Source organism: Anser cygnoides, chromosome 5 (assembly GCF_040182565.1).
Source record: "Anser cygnoides isolate HZ-2024a breed goose chromosome 5, Taihu_goose_T2T_genome, whole genome shotgun sequence".
In the NCBI taxonomy this organism is placed as follows: Eukaryota; Metazoa; Chordata; class Aves; order Anseriformes; family Anatidae; genus Anser; species Anser cygnoides.
The window spans coordinates 3,214,032-3,227,405 of record NC_089877.1 but is presented as its reverse complement, the minus strand read 5'-3'; the positions used below and the strand labels follow the sequence as shown (position 1 = coordinate 3,227,405).

Sequence of the window (13,374 nt, the reverse complement as noted above, 5' to 3'; positions counted from 1 at the left end):
TCAGAATTCTGAGACTGAAACAATGCACTGCTGTCTTGGGAAGCTGAACTTACAAATAATGGTACAACTCCTAGAGTACAGATTTTTTTTTTTTTTTAAACAAACAGCAGATCTGTGCAATAGTGTCCTGCAAAGTCATTGATTCTAGTTTGGCTCAAATGCTCAGAGTTTAGGCATGTCATCCCAGCTTAGTTGTAACATATCAAATCCCATATCACTGCAAACAGAACACTACTTGTTCACTTTCAGAAACCATAAGCATATGCAGAATGTTGCATACAAATGCAGCTCCTCTGGTTCTTGGACAGCTCAAATCCTGGTCGGCATTCACAGGCAACCCCTCCTTTGGGTGTTTCTCTGCAGATGTGGGCACAGCCATGATCTTTATTCATGCAGCTCATGCCTTCTGCAAAACAGGACAAGTGCAAGAGCATCAGCATCCTCGGCATCTCTGTGTGCAGGCAACAGTCAAATAAGGTTAGTCCAATATACACACAGCCAACAGCCTGCTACTTCTGGGAAGGCTCCACAGCATTAGAACAAAATGTATGAGCTTAAAGACTAGAAAGGCAGAAAGTCCAATCCTGCAAAGCCAGTGGCCTCCAAGGCTTCTCCAGCTATAATCTTTTCTGCGCCCACATTCTTTGATTGCAAGGTCAAAAAGCAACATCCCTAGATTTCTACAACATCTGCATTCTTATCCCATGCTCTCATTTTATATCAGCATTTATAGAACCTTTTATAAAAAACACAAGCTGGCTGGTACCTGACAAGATCAAAGCTTAAAGTGACGTTAATTCTCTGCTTATCCACCAGACACAGGAATGTCTAGGATGACACAGAAAAAAATGGCATCCCCATTTCAATTACTGGTCTACAAAGCAGATTCTCAAAGTCACAACCTACCTCAGCAATGACCAAGTAATGACCAGGTAAACATGCAAGTGGTACCTATGCTGTATGTCAGTTCTTTCTTGTCAACTATTTTGTTTTCATGTTTTTCAGATTTCAACAAATCTCTTTCAAAAAAACCCCACTGGGAATTATCACACTGTTCTGTACTTCTGCGCACATCCCAGCTGGACAGAATTTGGTGCCAGTGTCTGCTGAAACCAAAAGAAAAAGCAAGGTGCCACTAGTGACTTTCTTCCTTTTGGTGCACCTCATAAAAAACATTGCACCATTTTTGTCTGTGACAGTTACAAGCTGTTCATGCACTAGCTCTCAATGACTGCCATAGTGTTTTGTCTGGCCTCTGCAAAAGGTTCAAGTCAATTAAACAGGTAGGAAACGTTCCTACAACTATTGTAAAGGCTTTTTCACCTTAACCCTCGCTCAGCTAAATCAATGCCAGGGTCATTGGCAAGACTGTAACACAATTTGTATGCCTACTACTTAAAACTACATGTCAGCTGGCTGAGTTACCAGAACACCACAGAGTTTTGCTGAAATCTTCTATGTTGCTACCCAAATGAGAGAAGAGAAAAAAAAAAAAGAATACTCTCCTTGGTTATTCTGAGAACACATTTTTGCCACCTAGTGCATCAGATGCTCTGCCTTGGTGTATTTAGCTTTTATAAGACAACATGTTACACCAAAATGTTCTTTTTCTTGGCAAGAACACTTTGAGAAGACTCAGTGCATACTTCAGCTGCAAGGGCTTATCCCACTGAAGGTCTGATACCACATTAACTCAGGGGACTTCTACTGACTTGAGCAAATGCACTATCAGAGAAATGAAAAGGGTGAACACGTTGCCAGAAGGGGTCAGCATGAACAATTTCACAGCCTATATGTTTTTAGAATTTATGCAGCGCCTTTTGCAGCCTCATATCTCAATGAAACAAGAAACACTGTATTGGCAGTCAGTGGCAATCAGAGGTCAGCTCCTCATCATTATTCCATCACACTTCAGTTAGGTTCTTGCTCTGCACACAACTGTTTTGGCTATCTGAAGCACAAACTATGGTACCCTTTCTCTGTTAAGAAAGATTTATGTAGCAAAAGAATAGATGCTGCAGAGCCTGGATTATTCTGCTCTACTGGCTTTTCCATTCCTTTCCCACAGTGAGGACCCTGTAGAAGTCTAACAAGACAAGGACACTGCAGATCCTGCAGCACACAGACACAGCCCAAGGAGCCCACATGAAAGCTGTCATCCATTATTGTGCTGTCAGTCAAGGAATGGGACTACCCATGAGACCACAAATTAGCCATATTAACTCTTGTGTTTTTGTGACTTTTTTGTTCTTAAATATGCAGTATGATTTGGTCTGTTAGCTCAGCATTGTGAGACAGCATTAAGAGAATTAGCAGCTTAGTTTCTGTTAAAGTTTGTTGTTTGTTTGTCTGTGTCTATTGAGCTACCAAAGGGAAAACCATTCAAGAAGGTACTTTGGTAAAGTTCACTTACATCAGACAAATGGTGTAAATAATGAGTTGGGAATTGATCAGTTCTGAACAAGCAGAGTTCAATCAGGTCTCCAAAGAAAGCTAAAAATGAACTTTCCAAATGAGGGCACGTTATTAAAATAACAGAGTATCCATTGTGTAACAAAGTACATGACCAAACCCACCAAAATCCAGATGACCTGAAAGAGAGCATTTCATAGAGAGCAATACATTCATACCTTTTAGCATTTACTATGAAGCTTGCTGCGTGTTTCCAGGGGTGGTAGAAAATTATACCTTCCAATTGGCCCCATTTTATAAGGATCTATTACAGAAATGGCCGTAAAACCGTAAGTGCCATTTGACTGCTAACTCTGTCACAGACACAAGGTCTCCCATGTCACACTGTTCCAGAGCTGTTCTAATGGCAGATCATGGTACAGACCCAAACCTCAAAGAAATTTTGGTCAAATCTCACCTTGTGCTTTGACGAGACAACAGAATCCAGTGCCTGTCTGGACCCCAAGCCAGAGCAGTCCTTCTAGATATCGGGACCTTTAGGATGTTCCCCAGCAAACCTCCGTGAAATGTGAGCACTTCTATCATTAGCAAGACACAGGCAAAAAGCCCGTTCAGTATTTTTCTATAGGGGCACATTAAATTCATTGCTTACATGTATCATCGTTTACATCTTTGTATTCTTCTCCACAGTAAATGTTGGGACATCAGCACCAATTTGCTAAGAACACTAAGGCTCCATTTAGGGCACTTCCAGGCAGACACTCAGTAGGACAGAGTGAGGGTGGGAGGAGAGGCAATTGTATGAAGAACAACCTAAGATTCACAGAGGCAGCCCCCTAGGAGCTAAATGGCAAAAAGCATCAGCACAGACAGAACAGGACCTCCCAGGAATGTTTTCGACCATTTGCATGCTTTCTACAGCTCTGCATTAAGGCAGAATTTTCCAAAAAGCTTTCTAGTTATCACTGCTTCTCCAAAGAAAGAAGGAATCTAAAAGCAATAGCTAACATGGTCACTTGTGCACAAGCTTTCAGGTCTGTACAGTGGTTTCAGATGTGGCCTTCAAATCACAGGTCCAATTAACTCCCACTGACTCAACACAAAAAGTAGATAGCTATGACCCTGTGAAATACCACAGGAAAAACTGGCAAGATTTGTGATCAATAGCAATAGCAGCTGCAAGATGTACTGCAAATTTACTAGTGAAAATTCTACATTTTCATTCAAATTTTCCAAATTCTCTTATATGCTGAAAATGAAACAAGATGTGCAATGCTGCCCTGTCAGCCAGATCAACAGCATCCCAAAGCAAATCCATTCTCCCACATACAGATGACAAATAGCTCATTCAAAGCAGACAGTCCAGGAAAGATTACGGTTGTGCACAGACACAGAGTTCATGCGATTCAAGCAGAGGCTAGGCAGAACCACCAAGAACCTCAGAGGATCCCTGTGCTCCAGACCAACACAATCATATCAGATGAAAACCAGCTTTAATTATCAAACTCTCCTCTGATAGCTACCTCACCTTGAGTCTCACATTACCATCCTGGAATAGGTGGCAGGGAACCCAGAAAATAAGAGTAAATAGACTTGGAAGGGCAGGTGAGTCGAAGACTTCCCTGTTACACTAGTCATCTGAAGGAATACAACATCCTCAAGCCTCTATATTTTTCCAATCTCAAATCCAGCTCACTCTTTTTCTGTGCACATAAAGGCCAATATTGCAGACCATTAAGAAGAATGTGCACTCTTAACTGAGCTGAGAGACAGGGAAGGAAATTCTGCCTTATATTACAGATAAGAAATGAAACCGAATAGGTGGGCTAGGCAGCAATGTTTAGATCCATGCTGTGATGCCTTGAGAGAGGACTACTAAGGGATATACAGAGAGATAAGTACATAAGGCAGAGACCTAGCAACAATCAGAAAAGAGGAGAACAAAGTGAGGGGAAAGAGACGACAATGAGATTTGGCTTAAAACAGACCAGCCCACCCAAGAAAAAAAAAAAAGTGGGGAATTCCATGCAGAGTTTCTTCACAGTAATGTGGGAAGAGAAGGGAGGTAAACAAACAGCGATGACACAAAAAAATGGCTTTAAAAACACAAACAACACGTGTGTATTTCAGTATCAAGAATTCCAAACGTACAATTATTAATAACAGGATATGCTGCTGCTGTTAGTTCAGGAGAGTTTAGCGTACTCAAGAAGCAGCAAATGAGAAGATTTGGAAGCTTTTCTTCCCTTGGCATCAGACAAGACGAGAAGTTAAAACAACTAATCTTCATTCTTGGATTCATCATCCATGCACAAAAACACACATCACTGCTGGCAAGGAAACATGACGGGAAACACCTTGCCCTGCCATTACAGCCTGCTGCAGTAGCAAGCTGAGCAATGGCCTGAGAAATCACCATGCATCACCAGATCTCCATGAGACCAAGCACAGTACCAGAGAAGCTGAGAATACGGATTCGTAATTCAAACAAAAGATCAATTCAGCTACGTCAGATGACAGCCACCTCAGCGCACTCATCTCTGGATGGCCATATATGTCTATAAATGCTGATCTCTTCAGTATGGGGAATTTTAAAGTGAGATTTGTTTATTCATGCTCAGATTCCTCTTATAGTCATGCCAACGATAAGCCTTAGATTAAAGAAAGCTTTGCAGCCTTAAATACTTCTTAGTAAGATATTCACTGTACAGTTCAATGGACAACTCCCTGATCTGAGTAACCACTTTAAAGTATTCCCCAAGGGCATCCAAAATAATTTTGTTCAACCCGATGTCTAATTAGACATTCAAGGCTCTCAGATCTTTTAAAGGTCGTTTCATAAAGGTTTCACTCAAAACAAAGAACACTATTTGAATACCTTTGGGGCTGACAAACAGTAAATCTCTTAGCTGAAACCTAAACATTGTACGTGGAATCTAAAAGGTACCTAGAGGTAACGTAGATATTGCCTTGTAACTGAAGTCAGTGGAAACTGTCAGAACTCACTGTCCCTCGGTTTATTGCCATTTCCTGGATCAGGACACAGCTCAGCTGCACAACAGAGCATAAAGTACACTGGGAGTATAGCAGTACAGCCTTTAAAAGGCATAACGCTGCAGACATACAGGTGGGATCAAAGGGGCAGAAGGGATACAGAGAGTCTTCAAAGTCACTTAGAAGATCCTGACACAGTGTTCCTTTTAAAAGAATTGAGGACTTCAAGATACTTCACAGCCTCAAAAAACTCAAACTAAAAATACTTTTGAATCTGCTGTGGAGAGTTTGCAGTGAGCTTCTGTCAAAAACTCCTGCTTGGTGCCTGGAGGGAAGCAGCCAGTACCTTCTGAGCGGTGGATGCATGTGTGCTGGTTGTCACTTAGAAAGAATCCTTCCTTACAGCGACATTCATAGCTCCCCACAGTGTTGACGCAAATGTGCTGGCAACCACCATTGTTGAACGTGCATTCATCTGTATCTGAAAGAGAAAGAGATCAGCTTTGTACCTGCCCCCTATGAAAATCACCACTACAAATTAACACCAAGACAGCTATTTGTGTTAGCTGCTCAATGTACAGTACAGACAACAGGTCCCTAACCAGCAGGTAACCACCCAGGCAGTTCAGACAGCCTGGGATAGCCCGTTGTTCTGTCACCCTTGCAAAAATATATTTTTGCTCCCCCCTCTTCCCCTGTTTGCAGTTTGCCCAGTCAATCACAGGGCTCCCAGGAAATTCTGGCCAACTAAACAAGACGGCAGAGCAGCTTCAAGGAAGACAGAAGCAGGGTACCTGCACTAGGCCCACACTCCATGTTGGAGAACATACACTGCCTCAGCTCCCTACTCCACATAGGAGAACATACACTGCCTCTCAGAGCAGCCAGAAAGTACCACCACTAAGCAACCTAGCACATTTACATCTAGGTTGAGCATCCATGCCTGCTCCTATCTTGCTCCGTGGTACACAGCTTTGGTTCCAAATCCATGCAAGCAATGTATGGTGTTTTTCAGTAAGATCCCCATTCTGAAGCAAAAGTGGAAGAAGAAAAACACCAAGTTCAAAATAAGTGTGGCTTAAATATAAAACTTTCCTCCTCTTCCTCCTTACTTTTGCTCTAGCTACAAGTCATACATCACATGTTCTGATGCTCAGTTAGATTTATTATCCTCCTCCCTCAACTCTAGGTCATCATCACTTACCGTCAAGGCTGCTGTCATGTTGCCTGACCACAGTCAAGGACAAGAGCAGAAGTTCTGGAAATAGGTTCAATGTTGATGTTTCAATACGTAGAGCTTCAACAATACCAGAGAATATAGAAACGCTCAATTTGCGAGATAGCCAAGAGAAACAAAGAGTAGAAAAACCTTCAGGTATGCCTCTGAACACAGGATGTTCATCCCAACCTCCAGTTCTTCTGAATTTTATCCTTTAATTGCTGCAGACTTTTGTAACCTCTACCAGGCAAATAATTTTCTTACCCTAATTTTCCAATGTTTCAAATGCCAGTTTGAATAGGAATCAAAAATGCTCAGTAGCTTAGAAAAAAAAATTAAGCAAGACAAAACATTTCTTAGGGAAAGCACTGGTCTCATTTGCAAGTTCAAATGGGACACTACATTTGCTCCCTGTTCTGTTCATTGTTCCTGTGATAATAGCACAATGTTTTTAATTTAACACTTTAGCATTTCTAGCATAAAACAGCTGCCTTCCAAAAAATGGGGAAAAAGAAAGGCTTTTAGTAAAAAGCATAATGTGGCATTACACCAGATTTAATTTCTACTGAAGGAAAAGAGTAAGCCAATGGGATGCAAAAGAATGTGACCTGCTCATAGCAACAAGCGCGGCTGACATATCTCCATCACAGAGAAGCTGAGTATTTTAGAGAGCTACAGTGATGTGAATGTGCAAACAATCATGAATAAAAAGCCACCATGAGCCTTCAGTACTACAGATTTGAACTCCAGCAGATGTTTCTGCCTTACGGACCTTGGAAAGATTACAAAATATCATCTCCTTCCAACAAGTAATTGTCTATTTGGCTAAAACCCAGGCACACAGCTGAGATCTTCAAAAATGAGTGTGAAAGGAGAGCAACCGTGGTGTGAAGACAGTAAATAAACAGATTAAGAGAAGATCCAATTTGCTGCTGCATACCAAAATATTTATTTAAAGTTTACATCATATCTCAAAAATTGGCTGGTCAGTAGTAAAAACTTCACTGTACGTCAATGATATTTTATTTTAAAGAGTCTGCCATGCAATACTGAGCAGCTTCCCAGTAATGTAACAGGTGGTAGATTTTGGTCTATGTTGTGTCTGTCTTACTGATCCCAAACAAGTCAGTGGAATTATGTTCTAGAGGGGCTACTGGATACTAAGAGAATGTACCCTTTGGTGGCATAAGAGGCAATGCGTTAGCTCACTTTCAGCCCTTCCTAATAACCTCAGCTGAACTCCACTGTGTGTTTACACAAAGGCACCAGAGAAAAAATAAGATGTCCTCAATGTTACAGCATCAGCAAATAGTTTGCTTCCCTCTCTATTTTCTTCAGTGAAATACTTGGAACTTGGTGACTTCACTCTCCCCTCCATTTACACTATAACGAAGTTAATCTGTGGGCATGCACCAGGTTCACAGCAGGTAAAACTCAACACGATCCCCATTGGAGACTCCAGAGCTTTTCTAATTTGACCCAGAAGAAGCTAGAGCCAAGGGATGGTCTGCCCCCCTCCCAATCTGCCGTACACGAGTGGGAAATAACCCAGCCAAGCCAACGGGAGTCTTAAAATTCTGCTATGGGAGCAAGTTTCCTCTGACTGATACTGGCAGGGAAGTCTGCCAGTACACATCCACACACAACGTGCAGCAGAAGAGAAAAAACTGAGCTCTCTCTGAAAAAGCAAACGTGACAGTTTCTACAGCATGGGGTGGGGGGGAAAGACAGAGAGCGTGCAGGGTCAAGGGAGTGCTGCCTAGAGTGAACATGTTTCCAGGGTTGTGTACTTTGCTTCACATTAACTACCCAGGGAAACCCTGAGCATTTTGTTTAGGCCCTCTGAACTTCAACGGCCCTCTGTCATACACAGCAACTGCACAGCCCTAATTGTGTGCCCTTTCCTTATAGCTTGCATGTCAGGAAGGGCTCAGACATGGTAAGAGTGAGAAGCCCACACGTTCTAAATCTCGACATGCAAGAGAAAAGATTTCTAGGTAAAGAAACACACGTGAGAATTGACTCTAAACTAACTTTGGAACAGAAAAGACAATGACAGCACATGTTCTTTTAAGGAAAGCCATTTAGTATAATAATAGGCGCCACTTCACACATTTTAATCCAAAGCACTTAATGGAAACAGAGTAGCACAACTGCCCTCAAATGGTGAAAGCGCAATGACCCTCATTCAGATGGGGAAAGCATCACACTGGGATGGCGCATCGGCGCCTGGAATTCCCTCGTCCCATAGGTGACCTTCTCCTCCAGCCGAGCTGATTAAGCACAACAGATGACCACGCATTTCCCAGGAACACAGTTAAAATGTTACAGCACACCCACTCGCAATGTTCACAAGAACACTTACCCAAGCAGTTGTGGCCGTCGTGAGCCAACATAAAGCCGTCGTAGCAAGTACAGCGGTAATTTCCCGGAATGTTGAAACACTCGTGGACACAGCCTCCATTGAAGTCGTTATCACATTCATCAATGTCTAAGGAATAAAGCAAAAGTCAACATGATGGATGCTTGCTTGAGTGTTATAGACACTGCGTGATGAGACCGTGTAACTGTGAACAGCAACTGCTGTCCTAAATCGTCATTGTCTTGCAAATAGGCAACACTTAACGCATTACTTGCTAAATGTTTCTAAAGACTGACAAAATACCCTGAGATTCCCACACAGCTTTACCTTATAGTCTAAGGTTTTTAAGGCTGCTGATTAAACAAACTAATGATTAGACCAAGTGGTATTACTAGGTGAAAAGCCATGCAATTGTTTCTCTTTTGATTTTGTAACTGAGAAAATCAATCAGATCTTTTGATTTTAAGATCAGCCTGAAAAACAAATCGTCCCCTATGTTTTAAGACATAAACTTCTTATTTTTCTGCTTTGTCTTCTGAGAAATATCTCATGTTTTCACACGTAATATCCCGTTAAATTTTAGTAATACCATCTTTAAAAGGCCACCAGATGATGTGGGAGTGGGTGGTGGTAAAGCTCCTATCTAAAAGCAATCTGTAGTCAGAAATTATTTTTTTAGGTTCTCTGCAACAGACAAAAGTAAGATGACATGATCAAAGGGTGACAGTATGAAAGTACACAAAGTAAAAATAAGAAAGTTAGTATCAACAGGTCATTGTCTGGCCTTGTCAAGGCAGAATTCAAGTTGATTAAAAGCTCATATGAACACCTTCACACAATTCTTCTGTGGAACTCTGTGCTGCATGGTATCGCTCACACCAAGATCTTTGAAGTATACAAAAAACATCAAAGATACGTGTAACATGGGTAATCCACTTCAGAACAGCAAAAAATTAAAAAAGAAAATATGCCACCGTTTGGGAAATCACAGGAAATTGCTCATAAAAACCATGTTCCACCCCTATGCTGCTGGCAGGAAATTTTTCAGTGGCTACACAATTTGCATATTACAATATTTCTTTCCCCCTCTTTAGTTTGCTAGAGGCAATTAGAAATTAAAAAATAATAATAATAATAAATCACTGTTTCAACCTCATAATGTAGTCCCTGTGTTCCTCCAGCAATTGCATTGTGAGCAGCTCCTAAACCTGAAGGTCAGCACCTTTACCAGTACCTGGTATATTTGTAAAACACAAAGTCACAACCAGCAAGTAAGGACTACAGTAAAGCATCAAAGCCTCCTATTTCTGGGTACCAGTCTAGCTGCAAACAAAAGCTGAATGAGTCCCATATGCTTGGCCAAGACCTTGTCCCAAGCTGGCCAAGGTGAGGGACACTTGGTGCTGAACAGCCTATCTCATGCACGGTAGCACATGGGACCTCCAGAACATTTTTATGAAAGCGAGATTTCAGTCCCAGTATCCTATCTAACATTTGCCCTCGTCTTTGCTTTACAGAGAGAAGAAACCGTTCCTGCTATGGACCTGCGCTTCCCTTGCTAATTCTATCAGTTCCAAAGAACACTTCAGGACCTTGCAGGAAGGCAGGGAGGTGCAATTACTGAGACAATGCAGAGCAAAGCAATTCTATCGTTTTACCTTCACATTTCTTCCCTTCGCCAGTGTAACCCACTTTGCACATGCACTTGTACAGCTTAGGGGTATTTTGACATATAGCATCTGGATGGCAGTCATCAAGCCCCAGGGCACATTCATCCACATCTGTGAAAAGACACCAAATTCAAAAAAGGATGCCAGAAGATGGAGAATAGGGCATAAGTCCTGTATGTTTCACAGACTAGATGGTAAAAGGCTGCAAGCACACACATATCAATTTTAAATCCAAGACAAAAACATCCAGAGAGTATCTAGACTTAAACCTGTATAATGGCTGTACCTGCGCATGAATATATCTGTATGCAATTCAGACAAGCTTGTACAAAGCTTTTGTGCTCACTTATAAATGCATCTACATTAATCTATTATGGCCTAGATCCCCCATGAGATTTAGCCGATGAAGTTTTACAGAGATTTATTTGTTTACCCCAGAAGGAGCTATGACTGTACCTCTTTGCAGAACTATTGAGGAGAGAAGAGACACTGTTCATCTTTCTGGTTAACATAAAACTAATACTGAAAGAGATCTCCATCACATCCATAGTACCACCCTTAGGAAGCCCAATGTTTCTTAAACTAACAAGGGGAGTATACAGAAATAATGAAAGTCACCAACCCCCAACACATTAGAAGACTGACTTACCATTAAACGGATGTGTAACCCATTAATAACGCCATTTTTATTATTATTTTTTTAAATACAAAAATAGCATCTGTTGAGCAGCATTGCCAAGTCACCTGGCCAGCCATCACAAAGCACAGCATACCGAAGCAAAATATCCATGTGGAAGCTTCAGAGCAGAGCAAGTGAGGGGAAAGAGAAACACCAGTAGGAAGAAGTCCTGGAGACGAAGAAGCATAGACAGAAGAAGAGGGAGAAAAGTTACGGGCAGCAGAAGTTTTTCATTCAGCAGGGGAGAGTTCAAACGCAGAAACAGAAAGATTGCCAATGACCAACGAAGAGGGCGAGTTGCAGAAGAAGCACCCCAACACAGGTCCAAAAAGCGACTCCTAAAGTAGCCGGATCAATCGCAGGAGTACCACCACAAGGTGACGACTTAGATTGTCAGCCACTTTGAGCAGCAGGAATCGCTTTCTGGCTGGGAATTTCAACCGGCACCGCTCCCGGTTACAATCACAGCATTCATCTCTCTCCCAGCCACAACACACGCCCGAAGGTACCGCCGCAGCTGCCAGCTTCAGAAGGCGTTCGCGTCATTCTAACTCCTAGCGGCCGCAGGAACCGCGGCGAGGCACCAGGGCGGCGGCCCCGCGCCCTCAGGTGCGCGCAGAACGGTGCCGGTGAGGGGGTCCCGGGGCAGCGGCTGCCGAGCGCGGCAGCCCCGCTGAGGAGACCGGTGCCCGGCGCGGCCCGCACCTGCCCGCCAACGGCCGCCGCGCGCCCCACCAACGGCTCCCCGCGCGCCCCCCCTCGCGCCCTCCGCCGTCCCCCGGCAGCCGCCGCCGCCGCCGCCCCGGTCCCGGCCAGGTGCCGCTGTCCGGGGCTGGAGGGGGAGCGGCACTCACCGGGGAGGGGCAGGGCGGCGGCGGCGGCGCCCGGCGCGGGCAGCAGCAGAAGCAGCAGCGGCAGCGCCCGCGTCCCCGCCGCGCTGCGGCGGCCGCCGGACCCCATGGATGGCGCTGCGGCGGCGGCTGCCTGCTGCTGCTGCTGCCGCCGGGCGGGAGGAGGCGTCTGCGGGCCCGCCTCGCACCGACGGCGGGCGCGGGGCGGCCGGGGCTGGGCGGGCCTCCCCGGGCCGGGCCGGGCCTCCCCTGCCCTCCCCGCGGCACCGCTGCGCCCCGCCGGCCGCCCCGGCCCCCCCGCCCCACAAGAGGCCGCCGCAGACCGCAGCGAGGCAGGCAGCCAGCCACCCACCCGCGGCACGGGCGCTCCAGCACCTGCGCGGCCCCCAAACACAGGTGTCCCGGGGAAGCGGCGCTTCCCCCAGGTACCGCAGTACCTCACACGCGCACGCCGGCTGCCAGCGGCAAGTGTATTTGAACCGGAGCTCGCGTCTGTGAGGCGGCCCGCGAAAGGGTGTCTTTCTAGTCAGAGACAAGCCCCTGCAAGGAGCCCGTGTGTCTGCACACTGTCACGACCCACGTGTACACAGCTCGGTGGAGCCTTGCTTGCGTTTCTCCAAAGCAGGGCAGTGCAGTTCTTAGAGTGCTCGCAGCCCACGGTAGCACATCCAGCCCCCCCGCCACCAGCCGCGCTCCTTCCGCAGCCGGGGCTTTCTCACAGCTGCGTCTCCCGTGGCAGGTACCGCTGGCCCATCCACTATTCGTTGCAGTTATAATTGCCTAAGTGTTGTTTCGACCTTTCAGGGTGCAAGGGAAGACAGGCGGTATTCTTTTCCACCCCTCCCTCCCACCCCCATTTCACCGCCTTCTCCCTTTTGTTTTGTTCTGTGAGAAATACCAAGCTATTTCTGGTTGTAAGGGTGGTTCATACACATTAGTAAATCTTCAGAGTGAAACTTTCCCTCAGTCTTTGTCTCCTTAATGGTAGCTATAAATTACCACTTTCTCACTGGAACATCAGGCTTCATTGCTTTTGAAATGATCAAAGTTATCCCCTTTTAAAATCTAATGAGAAACAACCTATTGTACCTCGTGGGCAGTTTCAGCCCCAGTCAAACTCATCTATAAATGCATAAAGCTGCTCATTAAACACTCCAAGGATTCTCCAACTCCACAACATACCCCAA

General features: G+C 44.7%; 1 protein-coding gene across 6 annotated transcripts in view; it reads right to left on the bottom strand.

Annotated features, from left to right (window-relative positions):
• SCUBE2 (signal peptide, CUB domain and EGF like domain containing 2) overlaps positions 1–12,346 on the bottom strand; it is a 39,731-nt gene extending 27,385 nt beyond the window's left edge. For 3 of the 6 annotated variants that reach the window (XM_066997297.1, XM_066997299.1, XM_066997298.1), the window contains exons 1-5: positions 12,191–12,346; positions 10,646–10,768; positions 8,991–9,116; positions 5,753–5,887; positions 281–406 (exon numbers count right to left, since the gene is read on the bottom strand). In XM_066997297.1, the coding sequence (XP_066853398.1) occupies positions 281–406; positions 5,753–5,887; positions 8,991–9,116; positions 10,646–10,768; positions 12,191–12,296 (616 nt within the window). In that variant the 5' untranslated portion in view covers positions 12,297–12,346. Of the gene's footprint in view, positions 1–280; positions 407–5,752; positions 5,888–8,990; positions 9,117–10,645; positions 10,769–11,306; positions 12,043–12,190 lie in introns of those variants that run through there. The other 3 variants (XM_066997301.1, XM_048070151.2, XM_066997300.1) reach the window with 3 other exon arrangements.
• Between the last annotated feature and the right edge of the window lie 1,028 nt (positions 12,347–13,374).